We start from the raw sequence: 23,798 nt of genomic DNA, 5'->3' as shown, positions 1-23,798 counted from the left end.
CATCAATAATAGGTCAATAAATATAACAGGAAACATAACATTTGTCTACAGCTGACAGAAAGGATACCTTCCTTATATGTATAAGTCCCTTGGTATATTACTAGTAATTTATGTCTTTCTCTGTGTATCATGTATTGTTTTGTAGCGTTTTACCCAGAAAGGTTGACATATTATCATGCATTGAACGAATGGTTGATGCTATAGATAACTTGTATCAGACAAGCACCGTGCGCAGTTCCTAGACAGTTATTATTTATTTAAGTTCATCGCTGTTCGGCCCTTAGGTATTTTGTTCCGCTAGGAAACAACATGATAAAGTAGAAAACAGTACCAATTATTTATTAAATGCGCTAGTTGTCCCGTTAACATGACCAATCTTATATTTTACCAATACATCTGAATGATATCATGTTAATTGTTAGCTGAGTTCAATAAAAAGGTATAGAAAGGAGACACACATTTATCTAATGTTAGAAGCAAAGGCGAGATATTTAGCTATAGTATTGGAGATGTTTTCAGCGTACACTATTCTTCAACGATAGTAAATCGTTTTCCACGCTATTGGTTAGATATCTGCTGCATGGATAGTACATAAGTGAATAGTTTATAGGTCTGTTCAAACTTTACAATGAGAGCTTAACTATAAATTGTGTTTTAAACATTTGTCACGATAGATAGGATGTAGAGAAAGAGGACAATTTTATCTAAACGTTTTGTTGGCATTAATTAGATACACCAGGTAAAGTGTCCAGTAATTATTGTTTGTTAAAACAGATGTTGCAAATATATTATGTAGTAACAGTAAATGAAAAATATCAGTCGGCAGTTCAGAACAGAACAGAACAGAACAGAATGGAATTTATGTAGTGATGTGATGTAAATATCAGAGAATGAGTGTATCCAAAATATCAGTACACATTAAAACAGCTATAATATTATATCCTTCACAATACACATGCTTACTATACTTATTGATTCAATGTTCAACTTTTATAAACTCATCTGTTGGTGATAAGTAGAAATCAAGCAAATTAAAGATGTTGAAAAACAAGAGACACCCAGAAATTCAGGCTGTTATAGTATAAAAACGCCTATAAAATATTTTTATCTTTTTGTTCACTTTTGCAACTTGACGAAAATAATTAAACAGAAAAAAACGAAATCTTCTTTAAGCGCAGTACAAATAGAGAGATAGGTATAACATTAATTTCGCAAACTGAGTTAACAGTATGAAAAAGTAATTGAAAATAAATAACTTAAAAAAAAGAAAACGTTCAAATGTTGACTTGTATCATTTATATGCCTTTGTAATTGAATTCGGCGATGATTTCAAAATAAGTCACCATTATTATAAAACAAAACAACAGACAAACAAACAAAAACGAAATTATCGGCGAGCGCTGGAATATAATAGCCTTACAGGAATATTCAGCAGTAATATTGGGAAGAGTTAATAGACAAGACTGAAGAGTCGCGGTACAGCTATTAACAGATTTACTGTTGTGCCTACGTATATGTTAGATGGATCTTATAACGGCTTGAGGGGATAAATAACAAGGTAAATTGACACATGGTTTATTCTGAAGTATGTTTTATGATTATTTATTATATTTATCAGGTGTATTCGCATTGCTACATGACTTTTATAGCGATATTTGTATGTTTAAATAATTGAAAATAGAATAAAATATGTCTTTTTTGCTATGATATAAGTATAAGGAAGGGCGCAGATGATTTTTTTAAATTGTACCTTTAGATACAAATAAATCGGGGATGTTTTTCAAAGTAGCGACAGTATTGAAAAGTTCTTCGTATCATCAAGGAAGTATAATAGCAAAATGAAAATCATTCGTACAAAAACAAATTATTATAATAAGAATGGTATACAGCTATACCGTAAACAAAGGACACAGTACGTTAGATAAGAGATACGATTTGACTATGTTTAATATATTAATAAAAATATTTTATTTAATGCTGCCTCAAAAGATTGCAGGTGGCATATCTATAAAAAAAATAATTTTAAAAGGTAAAGAAAACTGAAAATGTTCAGTTGATTTTAGCATTTCATGTGAATGAACTGTTTGAAAATACTTATAATAATAATAACATGTTCTGAGTTTACAATACCCCGCCGGAAGTAGAGAAAAATAGAGTAGGTCAAAATGATTGTTAATAATGTGCAAAAAACCTACAAAAGATTCATTTCTTTACGTTTGTTAGCACTGCTCCATTATTACGTCGGCGTAATGCCTGTTGCTTCTCAGCTAGTTACGAAATCCGGAAAGCTTATCAGAATGAATACCATACAGTCAGGTATTTGAATACATAAATACTTTCATTGTTTAAGTAAATAAGATAATTGCCAAACTCATAATCGATAATTTGTTGCAAACAGCATCTATTAAAATGTCGATATCAATTAGTGTCAGACAAATTTAAGCTGATCACCTGCGTTCTATGCTTCCAAAAAAAATGAATAATTTGTTTATATAGAATTGAAATGCAATGAAATTGTAAGGATATAATGTGATGAATTATGTACCTTTTTACAGTCTAATTGAATTATGTTCATGACAATGGGCCAGTTGTCTGCAGAATGTTACCTATTTGTTAGAAATGTTAACGAAACCTGTTGCATGTAAGTATATTAACTGACGGAAACTTAACGCAAATTGCAAAACCATGTACGCAGAAGTCAACACATAAATGAATATAATGAATCATTATTCTATAAATATAGCAAATAGCATAACGAAATTAGGGAAATTTGGGCGCCGTTTTGCGAAATTTGCGACAAAAAGGTCCCAAGTAAGTACACGTCCATACTGTTTGTTTATCAATTTCACCCCGTGTATGCTGCTTGTATGCGAACAGTCTCTAGAGGATGCGCATGCTCATCTCAATTCATACTGGTTGCAAAGCTGTAACGTTGGGTTTCGCACATCGGCGCTCAAAAGTTTTACTACACCGATATATAAATGTTGTTTATTGGCTGAACTAGGTACTTAACGATACCACGGCGAAAACCTTGTTATATTTTATAGTAACTTGATTATACCAGTCATCTTTTAAATCTAAATAAATACATAAGATAAATGTTAAATGTATGTTTTTCGGCATAAACATTGAAACTAAAGAGTAATATATCTTGACTATGAAAATTATTACCTAAAATATGTAATACTATGTAAGACTTAGAAGAAAACGCTGTATTTACTTTATGGGATATTCAAACATTGTTGTATTGAACGTCATGTTGTATTGTAAGAACGTCATTATGCAGTGAATTACTTGAAATTTTTCGTTTTTGATAAAGCCATGAGACCAAAACGTTAATAACATAAAAAGAGTGAAAATTATATTGTACAATAATAACCGTCGTACATTTCACATGGTCCTGTATGATTTCATAACTGTACATCTTTTTAAAAGTCTGTTATGATTACAGTGCGTACAAACTATTCAATTTTTACTATGTGTTAGATACAGGTTCATTTTCGTAATGCACGGATTCATTGTTTATTTGTTCTCAACAAAAAAAAAACGTTTTTTTGCAATCCTCAAGATATTTCATGTTTAACATATATAAGTAAAACTCATACATAAACCATTTCTGAATGAAATTTTTATCATAATTATTTGTTATATAGCAAATCGATTTTACATACGAATGACATTGCATAAGGTCTGCTTTGATTGCAGTATTAAAGAATTTTCAGTTAGAAATATAAATGTTATTTTCTCACGCAAATGACAACATTTACTAGATTGTGTGTCCAATAGCAAAATGTGGAGCGTGAATTAAAGCAGTATAAATGCTTAGGAATATGGTATTGGAAATGTGTTCGCTCTGACGACCAGAAGCGTTAGAAACTGTCTTCGTTGTATTGGCTAGAGAATCGAATATTGAATCAGAATGGACGTTTTATAATTAACAAATGCACAGAGTCAAGTAGGCAGTTGATAAGTTAGGGTGCGTATTTAATAGTGGAACTGTGATCTTATGAAAATGCCAAAACTGATATGATAGTATTTGGATATATGTTATAGTACTTTTACGATTTTTTTTAAACGTTAAGGTAATGTATTCTATTGTTTTTTATTATCTTGATCAAAAATGAAATGAAAGGAAAGAGAATAATTGTCCGTTGCTGAGGAACGTAATTACAAAAAGAACTAGATTGGGACTAGATATATGTTTATTTTTGCAAAAATGGTAGTTATCTCAAACGATATAAAATGAACAGATGATATGTAATACAATAATATTTATATTATTAAAAATAACAAAAGAATAAATTTATATTTTATCAGTTGAAATCTTCAAAAATAGCATATACGACTACGGAAAATATAGAGACATCATTTAGAAAATCCAATAACAAGGAACGTTCTGTTACAAACTAACATATAAATAAGCCATTTTATAGTATTTAGAAGGACAGTTCAAGATGATACAAAGTATAGTAAATAATTATATTAATTCCGAAGAAAGTGAAATATAAATATCTTGTATTTATCATGATAAAAAAATAACTGAATGTTCTCTTAGCATATAAAGAAAGTAGTTTTTTCGTCCTGTTTATCCCTCTTAAATAAAAAAAAAACACGAGCAAAATTAATTAATTGAATATATTGTATCTGTAAATATTGACTTCTTTATTCGAATGAATAGGGACACGTTTATAAAACTTTCTAAATTTCAAATGAAGTTTTCCTTAGACGAATTGCGCCCATCCCATGCATTAATCTTGTGTAAGTGTAATGCAACGCAATCACGCTTTTCGCCATTTAGTTAAAAGCTACCATTTATCACTGTCAGGATAGTATGTGCTAAGTAATGGCCGGGTGTAAAGTATATTGCTTCTTAACAGGAAATATTATCTTCAGAGAACGTTCAAATATTCAGACATTTTTCTTTTGAAAAAGACATCAAACTGAACTTCGTTTCAGGAGTTTTGTTGTGTCATTGCATGCAAAATAAACAGAGTGGGACTGCCTTACTCGTTATGTAGTTAAAGCTAAAACACATACAACAGTATAAATATTAAACAACACGACCATGTGATGTTATTGCGGAAGACGAATTACAATTCAAATTCGGTGTTTGCGGGTTTGATCCGATAGAAGGTGTTCATAATGATTTTCATTCAGAAACAAGGTATTTCATACCAGTCCTGAGAATCAAGTAAAAATAGCATTCAGTCCTAAGTGTACATAATATTTGCTTATTATCTGCATAAATTATATTATACAAAACACCGTAATAAGCTGTTACATAATAGTGACTGGAACCTTCTGACGAAAAACATATCATTCTAAATTGTTAAACCAAATAATTATTCTAAAGCAAAAAATTAAATGCTGTATGAACTTTGTATTGTCGAGTCATATAATAGTTAATGATAACAACTAAAGAGTTATAATATTGTACATCAAACTTTTAGTTTAATAAGTTACATTTCAAATCATGACTTTAATTCGGTAAGCGTGCTTTACAACTCTTGTTCTCTTGATCTGTACAGCCATATTTAAGTTCAAGCAAAGTATGTCAGTTGTATATTTTATATCGTAGATTTGGAGCAGATATCTTAGGCAGTTTCAAAGCATAAAACAGTTTATTGTAAATGAGGATTAATTTAAATAAACTTATAGTTTAATATCAAGCTCTCAGATATATTCATAATGTGATGATAACTATCTCGCCCAGTTAAAATTACCTTAGATAAAGAACGATATGCTCCAACCCGTAATCAGATGTAATGCTCACTTACATGTGTTTTTGAAGTATTCTATAATTTGATAGATACTGACAAATTGGGAGAATAAACCAGGTGAATATGCCATTATCGTTATTGTATCACTTCAATCAGTATGTATGTATCAAATCCGCAATACTAATCACCAGACTTCAAATATGTGTGTGTATGATTTTACGGCGAATCGACACAAAAAGGTCTTACATCGCCGAGGCGTCTGACTGCATATCATGATAGATTGTAGTTGTAGAATATTAATTGTTTGATGTCATTTAGCATATTCCTTGAAGATTTTTATCTCAAAAATATTTATCTAATATGGGATATTTAAACGTGATATATGAGTTTGATGCTATATAATTAATCATAGATGCAGCCACAATGACTTCTATAAGTCGAGCTGTAATATGTGAAACAGTATCGTGCGACATCTATAGTCTTTATAAGGTACAAGTCTTAAAGACTTTTAGATTTAGCACAATCCTGTTTTGGTATAAAAGCCTAATAATAGAAAAAATAGCACTAGGAATGTATTTGCGCCATATCCGATACAAAGTTCAAATGGAAACTATTGAAATTATCAGTCCTGCTTGGTTCCAGTTATATTCCAATGTTAAGACTACATATTCATACTCTACAATTTTTTGAAAACTTTTCGAACAGTTTTGACATGTACTTTGGTCATTGGACAACACAGTCCTATATTAAATTCATATACAAAAGATGAGTAAAGAAATTAAAATATGTATGCGTTTGATGAAATTGTAATTAAAAATTACGGTAATTTTCAGTCTCTATAGTAACAAGTATATTTGCTTATTAGCTTTCTACTCGATCCCTAGCTTTTGTAAATATGTATTGTAATTAAATGCTATTTGATTAATAAATATTGTTTAAACCAAGTATATTTGATACATTAGTTAATGCATTAGTCAATACATATATTGATGTTCTGAATATTATTAGGATTCCGAATGTTGTCATTATGCTTCTAATTGATGAAAATAGCGCTTCAGCGGTTTATTAAAATATTCCTTTCAAGTGTTAAATGATTCCACGGTTATGCGCATCCCTGTCGAAACGCCCGCGCCAGCATATAGTTTTTCCCTTACTTTTTATAAATATCGGACATTGTATTTTATATGGCAAGAAAGAATATAATTAGTTTGATAAGAACCAAATAATTAAACGAGAAGTTATGTAATGATCGCATCAATGTCACTCAAACGTTTTATTTTAAAAAGGCAACATCGTTATAGTATCGGAATTAACGAATATGAAAAACGTATAACCGTAGAAAGGAAATTTAACAAACATATAGATGGGAGCTATTATTGGTTCTATAAATTTCAATATATTTTCATGAGATAAATTTGAGTTGTTTCAAACTGTTTTGCAGGTGGATTTGATAAAGGTAAATAGATTAATGCGTCTTATATTCTAAATTTGTTGTTCATCAAAACGCATTATTGACACGTGTGAAGCGAATAATCTTTAGTAATCTACACTCCAACTTAGGTGTTGAAAAATTGAATTATGCATGAAAGTCTAAATAAATGCGTGCATACAATCATTCGAGAACACCACTACCGTGAATATAGAAAAGAGTCTGAATGTGTGCATACAACCGGTCTAAGTCACTTATACCATGAATATAGGAAAGAAAACTATTTTTAAATACTGTTCAGGACGAAAAAAATGCTTTTCACATGTTTTGCATTTTAATGCACTTTATGTAAGTTTATTTTTTCTTATTGTTTTGAGAAAAAAGAAGATATATTTATAGTGCAATATCAGAAACAAATAGACATATTTTTTAAGTCAAGTATTTTGGTATGAAGACAAGCAAAACTAAGAAACCTTTAACCCAGCATCACTGGCAGTCTCAGTTCTAAGCAATAACTTCCTGATAATAAACACATCTGACATAAGACAGCAATGGAATGATGGATATGTGGCACTGCATACGTTTAACAAATTAACACATATCTCCATCTTGCTGGCATGGCTTTTCTTTTCGTGTTTTCTTTTTGAATATTCGGTCAAATGTCATCAATAATTAACGTTAAACTGAACATTCGCTCTTTCAATTCCTTAAGGAAATACTTCTCGCTAGAACTGTGTAAATGTATCTATTTCTTAACTTCAGTCAATATTAAGTTTTATATTTGATTGTACAAAAATGTCATACGACATTTTTTATCTTTATAATACGTATTAACGGTATAAAATTGAAAATTATTAATCAACTCTTTACGCTTTTTACAATTTAATCAACTCATAATACGTTTACAAATGACAGCTTGGCAATAATGAACATATCATATTAAAACAGACTAAACAAGAATAGAAGATATAATTAATACAGCAGCATTAGACACAGCTACCTCGGTTTCAATTATGTGTCATGTTCATTTGTTTGTGTAATAAATCTTGAAATTCAGTCTTTAACTATATGTCTGCGTGAAATAGAAGGACAAATTCATGACTTATTGTTTCTATGAAATAAATGCATTGCTTGGCGTTATATCCATTTTAAAACTACTGCAGTTTTATAGCAGAAAATGAAAACCGAAACCGAAAATGACTGTTACTTGGTGGTCAGAGATCAAAGAACTTGGTGAGGCCGAGTGATACGGTCAGTCCAGGAGTTCTTTGATCCTGTGTGAAGGAAAGGCTCTCAGTAGAGTCTCACATAGTGCCATCAGAGGAAAGACGCATTTACCGCATCTTTATCCGTTATATTTTATATTTCTAATAATTATACCATACTTAATCAATAAAGAAGACTATGCAAATTATTTGACTTCATTATCTCTCACTTAGCAAACTATATAACTACAAATATAAGAGTGTTACTAATAATAAAGATTGAAGGAAAATACTAGTTTCCCCCAGGGAAGAATTAATGCGGCACTGCTATAAGGAAACATCGGATCAAAATAAAACTTTCTTTCCAATAACCTGACTGAAGAGGATAGACACTTACACACAGCTTAATATCACTTCAGTTCATCTAAGTGCACACAAGTATTCGAACGTTTTCTGTTGTTTTTATCCGTCAGTTAATAGCTTAATAAATTGATGTATGAATAGCAATTGGTCGGGGGCTTTTAAAAGTAAGATGTTCTGATATTCAAGTATAATTGTGAATCTTTTACAGTAAAACTTTCTGTACTCCATGATCAAAAGGACAAAACAATATTACAATACATAGTATAAGAACGGACAGATATTTTACAGCGGCCGCCGGATGACACTTGATGACTGCTGTTGTGATAGATGATAAAGTTTGTGAAAAAAATCCTTTGGAAGCATTGAACCCACCAATCAACACAAAACCGGACTCTGCTTGGTTCGGTCTGTTCAAGAGAGTTGTGTTAATATGCAGCATCCTTCATACACCGTAGCAACACTAACCTAAACCATGTTAAACGGACAGTTTAATAACCGAATAAGAGTGTTTATAAACAGTTCTGCCCTACCATGTTATATACAAAAGTGAATGTAAGTAGTAAACTTATCAGAAGTGTTTTTTTTATTCAACGATTTACATACATGCATATCTATTGTTAACTTACGGTTAAAGAAATATTTTTCATTAAATAGTCATAATTAAAATATGACTCCTCTCTATTTTTTTAAAGCATTTTGTAACACATTTGGACCACACTACTTTATATCAAATGTACACGCTTTGATAAAGGGAAAGTTTAAATAAACTTAACTAATCTATTAGAATATATTTCACGCCTGTTACAAATATATTGGAGATAAAATGTCTTCCATTTAAAGTCATGAAAAAAGTGAAGTGCTCTCACTGTTGCAAATTAAATCTAGATCATTTTATTTGAGGAAAGAACGGCGTCCACGTCGTTAGATACCTGAAATAAAATTGTTTTATGTATGAAGAATACTTTAAGTGTGTTTTCATTTTACATTCACACATCACTTTATTTACCATTACAATTCAGGTTTGTTATGTTAAAGCCGGTTCTTAATTTGTTTGTTTTTTTATTGTTCTTTTTATTGACCTATATTTGATGCACATAAGCTTGATTACAGGTTTATAGCTAATTACATAAAAAAGGATATTAATCACAAACGGAGCCTATTAATTGAAGTGCACTTTTGGTTAAATCCCATCAAATGTGTTTCAAATATCTGGAAATACCTACCTTTTCTCTGTTTACATGTTCAACATACTTACATTTGATTACTGAGCTGTACTCAGATGCCGTAATGTTATTGAAAGAAGCTCCGGTTAATAGTTTGTTTTTAGGTAATCTCTAATTTGTAGATATTCATTAAAGTAGCATATTTGCCTGCAATTTTTATTTTAGAAATAATTTGTGGTTATGTAGTTACTGTCTGGACATATAATTAAACTGGATTTTCAAAAGTGTGTGGAAGTCTGGCGCTTTCAAACAAAAAAGTGGATTGCATGGCCACATGGTACCAATATATCAACAATTACTTTTTATGTATACAGTTTTGTTTTGTCTTATTTCATCAATATTTGTGTCGAGGTTTAATCTGCAAAACGACAAAATCATTACCTATCGGCGGCTTAATCCAATTGTTACAGTTCCACTTGTCCTCATAACGAGATTCAGTCTCTCCGAGTCTGTCATGCGTTTGACTGGCTGTTGGAAAACGGCCAATGTTATGTATATATGTATGTTCGTTTCTTAATTTACTTAGACACCGCTTTAATCTTAAATTATGAACATCTTATAACAATCGAAAGGACGTTGTTAGAAAGGTAAATTTTGTTATTTTCAAATACCTATTGTTCGTTAAAGCCCTGACATATATGTTTGCCTGGTAATTGCTGGAATGCAAAAGTTAAATCAACATCTATATTTAATATAATAGTTATATTTGACTTCTTATACATTGTACAATTATCTGTTTTTATAAATCATTGGAACGTTTAAATTGCTTATTCATCGACGTTTACCGGAGAACTGGATCAAATTTCCAAAACAAGTTATACAGGGAAATCAAATGATTTGCTAGCATTCCACACAAAAATCGCTTCAAGTATGTATTGCGAGGCAACTAGCTTTTAATAAGAAGTCGAGAAAGAAATTTACATGACATATGGTTGCTGAAAGCATTTCTTGTTTTGTACTGTTATGAATTTCACTGCTTGCTACCAGAAGTGGGCAACGATAGGTCGGTTAAGTTGGTTGCAATTAATTGGAACCGGATACTATTTTGGAAGTATGCTTAAGTAGATCATCAGATTTGAATGAGTTCTGCAGTGATGTATATGCGCGACAGTCGCAGAACAGTCATATAAAAGGCTACGCTTCAGGAGCTTGACATAAAAAGGAGATACCGAATACAGTGTCAGTTTTATGCTTTTGAAGAAATGTAATGTTTGTCATCTCTGATTGTCCGAAGCCACTCGGTGCTTATTTTGTAAACAGCAGCAAAATAGATATGACAGAATATACTTTATATCCGAAAAATAGTCTCAAATCATCTCAAACTACCCATACTTGTTCAAGGGTTGAATTCAAAGACACATGCCAATAGCTTTTGTATCGTTATCATACATCTGGTGGCTGTTTTATTCTAGAAATATACCGTTTATATTTTCTCATGAAAGAGAAGAATCTTATAATAATCAAATTATGAATTATAAATAAAGTACTGTATATTACAAGACGGGATACATATTGTATCTTTAACTGAACGTTGATAAAATGAGGCAGTCGGTAAAGTGTAAGATATCCGTACCAATAAAATCCTATTTTCACGACAATTTTTGTCATTTTAAATTGGGTTTATATATCTAACCTTTATTTAACACACAGGTTTTGTTACAAAAAAATTAAAACACATCTTAAGACTTTATAATAGATATGTCTAATCTTCTATTAATTTCATCATCTTAATGTAGCAAAAATGTTCTCATCTATTACTACACATAAATCGTAATTACATTTATACCACGGTTTCCAAGTTAAGATTTGATGAGTTTTATTGTACATTATACATTATTTACTCGATAATTGTACTTCAAATAGCGACATTTTCTTAAAATATATTCCTCTTGTTGTAAAATAGGAATTTATTAATGTGACGATAAAATTTTCAATTCATTGAACATGTTAATTTAAATTGTCTTTATTATTGCGTTATGTTTTCTGTAGGTCAGTAAAATGCTTTATGCAGATTTATGAATAAAGGAAAACGTGCCATAGTACCTACTAGTAAATACGTATTAAAGGTAATAAAATAAGTATTTGTTTATTATAATGTCACCCCTACCGGGAGAAAAAGCTATATTGGCGTATGAGACATTACATACATTGAGCAACATCACTTCCCGATTCCTATTTTCTAATGTCAGGCACTAGGGTGGTATAAATCGGTTATCATTATCTAGCAGGTTGGTGGCTCTCAGACCGGCCTCGCTTCAGTAACAAGACCCGCCTCAAACAGAGCTCGAATTATTGTCCTCCCGACTGCGTATTGTGTATTCAAAGACCTGACTTTTAATTCTTTTTTTTTCCAGCGTGAAATTATACCATGAAGTAGCTTTCTGTAGTAAGGTTTAAAAGGCTAACTTTAAATAACAACTTTAAACTATTGACTCTTAAGCAATATACATGAACTTGTGAATTTTTTACTAACCTTGAACTGTCGTCTGTCTAAACAGGACTGCTATGTCTGAGTTACAGAGCATATATTGGAAAACATCGTTTACAGTTATGTACTTCTAAGCCAATTAGTTACAGTATTTATATATATATATATATATATCTGAAAAACATACAATACGAAATAATGCAGAAACAACATATTTGTTTCCTTTACAAGAACATAAAGAATACATTGCGCCTGCTAAAGATACAATAATGATTCCATATTTAACATCTTTACCAAGAATATTGTGTGTATTGTTAATCAAACCTATACGAAATTCAACATAGCTATTAGAATAATAGCGGTTTCACTGAGTTTGCTAATAATAATAAAAGCAATTAAGGAGAAAAGTGGTCTAGTGGTTAAAGTATTGGGGTTTTGCCATGCCTTTTCATATGACATAAGAACTGATGTGTTTTTGTTGTTGTTTTTTTCAAATAAACTTCATTCAAAACTAATACAAACCAGATTAATAAGTGCAACTAGTTCATACATTTAGATGACGGCTTTTTGATACTGATTTTTTTTTCACCAATAAAAACAAGATTATGGAATAAATTGTTTTTTATCTTAGGTATATTTCCGATGCAGAATTATATTTTTGACGTTCCTGGTGCCAAATTGTCCAGAGCTAATGGTTGTTAATAATGCGTTCTATAATAAAAAAAATGAGTAAATGAAGTTGTAGACCGTAAAAGATATAAATAAAATGATATCTGTAAAATAACTGTCCATTTATTTACTCCTAGTGAAATATAGGCCTATTTTGTTTTTCAGAACTGATGCCATTTCAGCATTTCTGTAATATGAGAGTAAACAGCGGTTGAACTTTGCAACAGTTAATATTTGTCATTAAACCTTTATTGTTCAGTATTTTCACAGCTGGTGCAACTGTTTCTTGAACTTGTGGAGACCTCTAGCATTCCGTATCAGGAACAAGTAAGCTGGATATCACAACATGGCACTATATCTCATCATATTTAACAACAAAAACATGTTTCATACAGACATATCATTAACTTTAGACTTAAGTGTTAAATGACGTCTTTATACATGTACTATGGATACGTGTGGTGAGAGATATTTGCACTGACTTAAACAGTAAGTAAATAAATAATTTGACTGCACATTCTGTCAGGTCTTCTGTAACATGTATCACAGAGTTTTCATTTTATCATATATATGACAGATTTCCGCTTAGGCTAGGGATATGTATACTGGTGGCGGTTTGGGTCATGGATGAGTTGTCAGAGAGTTGAGGTGTTCCATACTTTATTTCCCGTCATCAACATAATCAAATTGGATCTGTATTTGTTGTGCTTAATCATTACAAAAGGATCTTTTAAAATAAGTTTTTATGGTTCAAACAATAATGTTGTGGTCGGGTTTACGTTCATCAGCTTATGTCAATAAATTATTTGAAATGTATTCTAATAATTGTTTGATAATAGTGTGTGTGTGTGTGTGTGTGTGTGTGTGTGTGTGTGTGTGTGTGTGTGTGTGTGTTCGGGTTTAACATCGTTTCAACAATTTTTCAGTCGTATAAACGACCGTGTCTGCTTGTAGCAGAGAGCACAATGCCCACCTTTATAGTGCTGCCTCACTGGAATATCACGCCGTAGACACGTGGCATGATACCCCACCCAGTCACATTATACTGACAACGGGCTGACCAGTCCTAGCACTATCCTTTTAATGCTGAGCGCCAAGCGAGGAAGCTACTAGTACCATTGTTTTACGTCTTTGGTATGAGGCGGCCGGGGATCGAACCCTCGACCTCTCACACTCGAAGCGGACGCACTACCATTAGGCTACAGGAGGTTGTAATAAAAGAACGAGTTGTTGCGGTTGATCAGCAATAAAATCATGTTCGCAAAAAAGCCTTATTGTCGTTTTCAAGCTAGCAGCCTCTAATAGATACCTTTAACGACGATCTGGTAGCATTTTAAGATGTGATAATAGGAGTGTCCTACTTCCTATTTAATTGCAACATTTTAAAGTAGCAATGACTTTGGTATTTTCTACCCTTGAAACGTTATTTCCTATCTTACTTCAAGATTCCAATTAACAGTTTTGAAGAGTACTGACTTAATTTAACTTCTATGGGGCCCCACAAAGTATGATATATTGTTAGTGGTAAGACTTTCAAGTACTTTGTAGTATTGAAACATATTTCAGATAGCAAGTTGTAAAATACAAGTGCATGTAGTGTTAAGCGATAACATCAAATTCAATAGATGGTTTTCTTTAATCTATCCATAATTATAAAGATAATCACTTCAAATTTGCAAACCATTCTTCATGCATTGTAATTGAAGATAAGTAAAGTACTTATATAAAACAGTAGGTTTGCTTAGAGCTTTGCTCTAGCACATTTTATGGTAAAAGATGCTAACATCGTAGTCAGATATTTTCTCTGTTTGTCATATTATATGTATTGTATACCCTAAGTATGTATATATGATAGTATGTAGCTTTAGGGCAGAATGTTTTCAAGGGTGATAGTCATACAATGTATATGCACAATAACAAGCTAGTCGTAAGCCAAACCAAAAGGGATGCTATATATGTATAAAAAATAAAAAAAAGTCCATTTAAATTGCTTCTTACCATATTAGTATGAAATCGATATGACAAAATATAAATTGCCATGTTTAGACGCCCAGCTTCCTGGTTCTGGAATGCTAGAGGTCGCTGAAGGTTCAAGAAACAATTGCAACAACTGTCGCTGTCAAGGCATGACAAATATTTAATGCATTTCGTATAAATTATTGGGACATTTGTTTTCAAATAGTACGATATCTTGATTTTTGTTAACATTTTCTGAGCACATTATTAATGCATGGCAGTACTTTTATCGACATATCATTAGCCTCCTATTCAAACATAAAAACATTACCTACCTATTCTTATTTCCTGATCAACGCATGTAATAAAGATTCAAAAGGAAAAACACCAAGAACAGATCTCGTAAAACAGGAAATATCTCTTTAATATTTTCTATCAAGCGGACGCTTTAAGTACTGCTAAAACGAATAAAGATAACAAACACCACCAATACATTTATTTCTAAAGTTATTTATCTAGTTTTTCATCTTCTGAAAAAAATGGTCAAACCTGATATACAAAGTTTACGAAGACCAGAGACTGTTAAACCATTATTTATGAATCTTTACTAAAATGTTTCCATTTCATTTCAGGATTGATCAATGATGGAGGATCCCGACACCATTGTCGTTATGGTTTTGTTGTCTATCTTTTCCATATGCGGAACAATTGGAAACAGTCTTGTTTTATACATCTACTCACATAAAAAAGAAAAATCAACAGCCGGTATATTCATCATGAGCCTTGCAGGCACAGACCTTTTCACGTGTCTGTTCCTCATGCCGTTCTCCGAGGCTGTGGTGTACCTCGAGTACAGGCTGCAATATGATGTTGCTTGCAAGATTTATATGTTCTTTATCACCTGCAACATACCATTTGCTGCTTTTATAATGGTTGCCATAGCAACAGATAGATATTTTTGTATCTGTCATCCATTCCTTCATGTACTTAATATAAAACGAGCGAAGATTATCGTTTTGTGTCTTTTAGCAGCTGCCTCCTCCTTTGGAATTGTGACGTCACTGATGCATGGTGTGTACAGATATCAAGATCCAAACGTACCACCAACGAACAATCTTTCTAACATTGAAAAAACAAATTTTCAAATAACTAACACATTTGGAGGCCTTGGAGGAAATATTTCAAGCGTGCTGCAAAATGGAGAATTCAAAAACGATACAAGTGAAAATAGAACGAACAGTATTGTTCAACTTTGTGCTCAAAACTTGACCTGTGTAAACGCAAGTACATCATCAGCTGACAACATGATGGAAGCCAACATGGATTTGGACGGTGTCTGTATGCCGAATTCTATTATTATTGGTACAAAGTATGTAGATTTGTATCAGAAGATGTATGCAGGGACATACCTATTGTCCTTCTTCGCCGTGGTTGTGTTGTATGGGCTTATTTACAAGTCAATACACGAACATAGGGCGAAACGGAGCAAACGGAAGCGTTCGAGTCTCTACCCAGCTGGTGTAAGTAATACAAGAACTAAATGTTTTGATCAGACTTACTTTATGGACTGTTATAAACTGTCCAAAGGACAAATCAGAACATAGTTCTTCATAAAACACAAAGACAACTTTATAATTGTCAAACAACATATAGCCAAGATAAAGGTGTTGCAGTGTCAATAACAAAGATGGTTTAGATTAACTACAAAAATATTGATTGACCATTTAACATTTATTTGATATTTTCATATATATTTTTCTTTGTAATATGAAATTGTCATACCGCTGGAAATATCTTAAAGGCTTCAGTCACTTTATGTAAGGAGTAAGAATAATTTTCAACAATTTGATAATATTCTAAAATATGTTTTGGAATTAATCAGAACAATTTAGAGGTCACCAGACACCATAAAATGCAACATCATTAATACATTCAATCTCACAGTAATATTTGAATGGCTGTGCCATTTTCATTTGACCTAATTTACCGCATACAATACTTATTATATATATAATAAGTTAATGTTTAACTAAATATTAAACAGAATAATTATTTGGCACAGCTTATAATTCTCTTTTTACTGGATATATAATCGAAATTGTACCTCCATTGACAAATTCAAAGTCAAAAATTCACAGTCTGTATTTATTTACTTGTAAGTTGTGCTTTCTTCACAAACCCTTGCAATAGGCCTGTGCAGTAATCCTGATCACGTTGCAACTGAATAAATGTACACATTTTGTTTTATATAGGTTGAGTTTTCAACGGTAGAAACGCAGTTTACGGCAGTTACACACGTAAATCCACACAAAAGAGGATCGTCCGAGAATGGCACTTCAGATCAAGCCCCGGAGGTTCAGCCTATGCGCCCAAAGGCCAGGCAAAACAGTAAGGCTCTGTCGATTAAAGAAAAGACTCTGATCGCAAATATTCGGACGGCTGTAATGCTTTTTGTAGTAACAATAGTGTTTCTTGTTGCGTTTCTGCCAGCTTGGCTGATGTCACTCCAGCTTATGGATTACAACCAGATTGTATTCTACATGTACTTTATGTACCACACAGCGAATCCGTTCATTTATGCTTTCATGAACAAATCCTTCAGGGATGACTTAGGAAAAGTTCTGAAATGTCAAAGTATGCCAATGGTTAGATAAACAATTGAACGAAATGCTATTTCTTTGAAAGGAAGTTTACATATCCGTGAGATACTTGAATATATACAATTCAGCAACTCAAGAAAATGATTATGTTGATGGTAAGGTAAACAAAACTGCTAAGAGCTGAAATCAGTGATAAATCATTTGGTTATTCAAAATGTTGAATATTATAATTTGAAACTTTGCGTATAATGTCCGCTAGTGAGGACATCAACTAAACAGTATATATTTATACGAATAAAGAGAGAAATAACAAACAAACCCGGCTGCAAGACAAGACTAGTTCTATTTCAGGGGAAAGGATTGTACTGGGCATTGTAATAGGGAATTCTAAAAGTTCATATGTTGATATGTACATAAAAGACGGGTTTTAATGCTAAATTGGAAATGGACACAAACCTACGAAGGAAAATAATAATCATTCTAGTTTGAAATGAGTACATTTAAATATACGATTTCGTATGCGGTATATACATAAAAGACGGTTTTTAATGCTAAATTGGAAAGGGACACAAACCTTCTACGAAGGAAAATAGTAATCATTCTAGATTGAAATGAGTACATTTAAATATACGATTTCGTATGCGGTATGTACATAAAAGATGGGTTTTAATACTAACTTGGAAAGGGACACTAACCTTCTACGAAGGGAAATAATGCGCTACAAACTTATCTGTATTGAGGGATTATGTCTGCAGTTATGAATTATTACTAAATATGTCTAACTTTTATATATTGCATTCTTCTTTGTGTATATGTCAACAAAAATCAGTTACATGGACATATATGGATTAGTCAGAAAAAAAAGATTGGTTCAAATCCACAAGGATTGGTTTACGCGCGTGTCACCAACGTTTCCCGAAGAATATTGCATGTGATGTGACTGGAAGCAAACTTTATATACTGGCAAAAAGGTGTGAAATTCTTTAACAAATTCAAGTTATACCAATGTAGGAAGTTTGAATGCAGCATGTTTCAATTATTTAAATTATGTTGCAGATTTACTGCGATATGAAATGCAAACCTGCTGCACAGTATATTTCTTACTAAAATTACGCGCTGCATATATGCTGCAAACGCTGTATGTTATTTTCTTGTTTCTGTTAGGTTTAGTGTTACCCCATAATATTGTGTATCACGGACATCTTTAGAACATAATATTATTTGTATGTAACTGTCAAAGTTTTGTAATGATGAACGCTTTTAAATACCACAGGCCATACATCATATCAAAAAGGTCTATGATACATTCAGTAAATCAATGATTGTGTAGTGCTTATTAAACATTTAAAACATGTAATTGTACCAATATGTTTGGCCTTATTGTTATGAAAAAGATAATAATGTAGGTATAACGCATGTCTTTTCGTGTTATAACATCTGCATCTTGCCACAGAGCGCGCATATATAAAAAAAGTATTATAACAGCACGTGAGCGCGAGAATCTCTTCTGTTAAAAACACCCCCGAAAATGACAACAGCAGCCAATTATGTTAGAATGATGTATCTCACAAGGTAGATTTGACACATCACCTTATATACATGCATCTGAAAGAATGAAAAATGACGGAGTGCTATATCAATTTCAAAGGTGTTGTAGTAGTGCCTGTATTTGCCTATTTTGTTTATACTGTTTTGTTGATTTCTTGTGCGTATCCTTCTGGCTGGTTCTTTGGAGTTCTTGATTATTTTCATTTATTGTTCATAGGGATTCGTTGTTGTTTCTGTTTGGTTTGTCAGTTAGTCTATATAAGGATTATTAAAAAATATTTTTAAAAACATCATTCTTTTAAACATGTTTAACAGTACAATTTATTCCGCACCTCTAAAGTCTTAAAATAGACTGATCCATCATTCAATTTGGGCAATACCATTTATTATTTGAAGGGGTGTTCACTGAAAATTTACTTACTGAATAGCGAACAGTGCAGACCATGATCAGACTACACGGATGTGCAGGCTGATCTTGGTCTGCATTGGTCGGAAAGGCAGAATCACTTGCCGCCAGTAGGCTAAGGGTTAATAAGTTGAAATAGATATTACTCTTGAATAAATTCTTCATTCAGATAACTTAGATTCAACCTCTCCGTATCAAACTGAGTCTGATAAATTATGTTACATTGAGTAGGCGAATGTGGTAATATGTGCCTACATATATATCTAGGTAGTAGTCGCAAAACTTTCTTTTACGGGAAAAACAAGCCCATATACCCTTTGATATTTAAAACAAATAATAGTATATTCACTGTTTCACGCTTTGAAGTGTAGCATAGTTTTCCATATATGCTCCTAAGTTAAACGTTTACATTATAACTCATCTTTTTAAGTATATGTTATTTAGGAAACAGTAGTTCGCAAAATACTACATATAAAAATACAGATTTTTAAACGACATTGATTGTGCTAACTTATATTGACATTTGATATTTAAGATTTTCTTACTAGATTCGGCTTAAACTACCCAACTGGGATGAAAGCATGAAACTTATTTACATCACTCTCGAGGTCGCATTCTGGTGAAACAATTTGTTTGCTTTTTTATGGGTTTAACGTCGTTTTTCAACACTATTTCAGTTTATGTATCGGCGGGGTTCCTGGGTTTTGTACCAGTACAAATCTGTAATCCGCAAGTAACTGCCAACTTCCTCACTTGAATCAGATGTGGGGGGACAAATAATATCAGAAACAGTTCCTTTTATCAAATTGTCACGGCTTTCTGGTGAAACAAGGACATATGTGATATGAGAAGGCAAAGTCGTCACCTGTTGTGACTCGAACTTAGGACCACCTACTTGAACGGGCGATACCTTAACCACTAGACCATATTAATACCATTACATTACTGCAAAATAAGGAGAATTTAATTTAAAATGTTATGACTAAGTTCATGTAAGAAATATATGAGCAGATAATGTGTCTTTACTGGCGCTCTTACTTAATGGAATTAATGTTGTAAATATGAGACATAAGTATTTTTGTATAAAAGATTATTTGAAATTAATTTGTTGTTATGTTTTCAACCCATTGTGTTAATTGTATGCTTTATGACAAAAGTAAAATATATGAAGTGATATAATACGCAGTTACAATACTGACTTGGCCTTATGCGATGTCTGATTTATCTGTCAGTCAAACCACAAACAAGCAGTGACATCCAAAGGCATTCAACGCATTAATATGCATTTCATAATAATATACTTGAATACTATGGCTATGAAACCAGGGAACGTGAGTCCGAGACAACGCTCCTCCAATTAAAAACTACTTCTATCGCATGTGGATCCCGAATGGGGTGACTTGCAATATGCTTGCTGATAAGCCTTTTGAATGATCTTTTGTCCCTTTAAAGTTGAATGTTCCTAGTGAGACAGACGCTTATTTACTGGCTAGGATCATACATCCCCTTGCAGAATTTCAGCGCACTTCAGGCATGCTGTCAGAATTCTGCAGTATAAATACTTCATTGGCTCACTTAAATACTTATTGTGTGCAGCGGGAAAACAGCAGAATGCAGTATTAGTATTTGTAGTAGTATGCTTGAAGTATGCAGCATCATTGCAGTGGCTAATCTGAGTACATTTGGTATATACCCTGTTAATGTGGCGTGACGCTACATACTTTATGTCAAAGCAACATGAAAATTTGCTGCATTTGCAGAATATAAGCAGTATGTTTGCAGCATAACAGCATTTTACGTTGCTCTGAAGTTTATACCGCAATTTGCGGCTGTTTTAACCGACATTTTATCTAATTTAAAGACAATTTCAAATAAAAGCGGTTTTAAGGTTTTGTGTCAAACTGCTAACATTTCTTTCCGATTATTAGTATATTACTCTACTTCTTAAACTTCTGTCATCAATGAAAACAATAAACACATTTATATTATTTTAACTTACCATAAAAATATGCTGAAACATGATTTAACGGGAAAAAATACTGTCCTTACAGACGCGACAGCTGTCAAATACATATTCTCACCTATTGAAATGTTGATAGGAATAAGCACATCAAACGTTGACAGCTTTATTTTTCTTAGCATTATGAATGATCTTTAGACATATTTTATTGGCACAATATTGTTTATGTTAAACTATTTCCTTTCAACAGTTGAAAGTCAATAGAAGTTCAAACACATATGTCTTAATTTCCCGTATATATATATGACAGATTAAATATCTTCTGTAACAACATATGTTGCGGACGGAGTCTCTTTTTATTCTATTGTCCAGTAGCCTCGAACATGTAAAAATAAAAGAGATAGCTACATCGCAAAGATAAATTAATTACATATGTTTGTTTCTGCCTAAGATAGAGATATAATTACATTAATCATTTGAACGAGAGGTGTGATGGATATGTAAATTATTTTCATTTAAAAAATGGAAGGAAACTTTATTTTACATTTCTTGTAAAACAAGCGCATTGGTTATTAATATAATATTATATCTTCTTTTAGTATGATATGATACGTGAAAAGGTTACTTTAAGTTAGTATAATAAAGGCAAAGAAGTTCTAGGACTTTGTGATTTAGTTAAAATATATATGATATAACCCTAATCCTAGGCTCATTCGTCATATTAATATTACATTCAGCATGTTAGCGGCGTATGCAACTTGTTCATACATTTAAGCTACTTTCCACAGAACAATTAAATTTCGTTACAGAAAAAATGCTCTACTTGTACGTGGTCAAATAATTTTATTTTCAGTATTGAAGCAGTGAAAAATCAATACTTCGCTACTTTCTCCTGAACAGAATAGGTAGTATTACCATAAAAAACTATTTTAGTTACTACTTGCACAAAATGGAACTTCGTTAATATCTAAAATTGACAAACTATGCAAATTAATTTTTAAAAATTTGTCCTATTTTTTTCCAGTTCATGTCGATTTACACTTGTGTATACCTATTTCGTGTAAACAAACGGTATGTAAATTAAAATTCTTAATCGTTTTCATCCCGATCTATTACGTGAAAAATACACAGTAAGTTGTTGTTCTCAATGCATATATCGAGACTTTAATATTCTAGCACGACCCGATTAATTTTCCTGTTAAACAAAGATGACTGAAACTGTGTGTTAAATGCAACAGAAACATTTTTGTACGTCACAATTATTACGTCATAGCGTTAACGGTCATTACAGCGCGCTGAAAAAGAAATCCATACAAAACAAGCAAATGGTAAATGTTGTATAGGAAGTAAATTTTGTTCTTGTTTTTGTCGGGTTTAACGTCGCATCGACACAGTTATAGGTCATATGGCGACTTTCCAGCTTTGACGGTAGAGGAAGATTCTAGGTACCCCTCCGTGCATTATTTCATCACGAGCGGGCACCTGGGTAGAACTACAGACCCTCCGTAAGCCAGCTGGTTGACTTCCTCACATGAAGAATGCAACCTCCCGAGTGAGACTCGAACATACAACGGTGAGGGGGCAAGTGACTTCAAGTCAGCGACCTTGACCACTTGACCACTTGCCAAGGACGCCCCCTGTGTAGGATGTAAATGTAAAAATTGAAATAACATGCTAAACAATGATGTTCTCTTGGAATCATTGTTTATCGTTCAGATGCGTAGTATTATGTCACTCTGACTTTGTCCTCGCGGTATAATTCCTTCTCAACTGAACTAAAAACAGTGATTTAAATAAACGTAAAATTTCTTCGTTATTCTAAGTAAATATTGTATTCTACAAACGGACATCGCATAAGGAAACTTGAAATATCATACAATATAAAACATGAGGCCAAAATGTTCAGTTTAATTTACATTCTCACCTTAGGTAATAAAGTTTCCTATTTTACTGCAGTCTGAACTGATAAGCATTTGTTTGATTACAACTTTCCAATTACAAGTAAACCTTTGATGTTGTTATTGAGACATTCTGCTTGCTGATAGGGCGTTTGGAATAATAAATCGTTTATGTTTGAAGCGTTAATTAGAAGTTACATATCATTACTTACAGATTTCATTCTGTTAAACTTCATAGAACTTTTAGATCTTTTATATCTACTAGCAAATACTCAAAAGAAGTATTTTCATCAGCGATATAAGATTTAATGCAAAACATAAACATTAAACAAAAATCCTCGCCTCGTAATGTAGCAAAAACCAAGCTGCAGAATAATTCTGTATAAACAGATT

The 23,798-nt window shown here is 32.2% G+C and overlaps 1 protein-coding gene across 4 annotated transcripts; it reads left to right on the top strand.

The window, feature by feature from the left end:
• Nucleotides 1-527: 527 nt before the first annotated feature.
• LOC123527632 (octopamine receptor Oamb-like) lies at nucleotides 528-19,262 on the top strand. 4 transcript variants are annotated; one of them, XM_053523875.1, is made up of 3 exons: nucleotides 528-739; nucleotides 15,626-16,513; nucleotides 17,246-19,262. In XM_053523875.1, exons 2-3 carry the CDS (start codon nucleotides 15,635-15,637, stop codon nucleotides 17,645-17,647), a joined length of 1,281 nt encoding a protein of 426 aa, XP_053379850.1. In that variant the 5' UTR covers nucleotides 528-739; nucleotides 15,626-15,634; the 3' UTR covers nucleotides 17,648-19,262. The 4 variants fall into 4 exon arrangements, with proteins under 4 accessions (XP_053379850.1, XP_053379848.1, XP_053379851.1 ...); XM_053523873.1 differs by lacking the exon at nucleotides 528-739 and adding an exon at nucleotides 1,249-1,558; XM_053523876.1 differs by lacking the exon at nucleotides 528-739 and adding an exon at nucleotides 3,862-3,976.
• The last annotated feature ends 4,536 nt before the right edge of the window (nucleotides 19,263-23,798 follow it).

The sequence above is a fragment of the Mercenaria mercenaria genome, chromosome 14 (assembly GCF_021730395.1).
Source record: "Mercenaria mercenaria strain notata chromosome 14, MADL_Memer_1, whole genome shotgun sequence".
Taxonomy (NCBI): Eukaryota; Metazoa; Mollusca; class Bivalvia; order Venerida; family Veneridae; genus Mercenaria; species Mercenaria mercenaria.
Note: the sequence above shows the minus strand (reverse complement) of the source record. Positions and strands in the feature narration are given on the sequence as shown.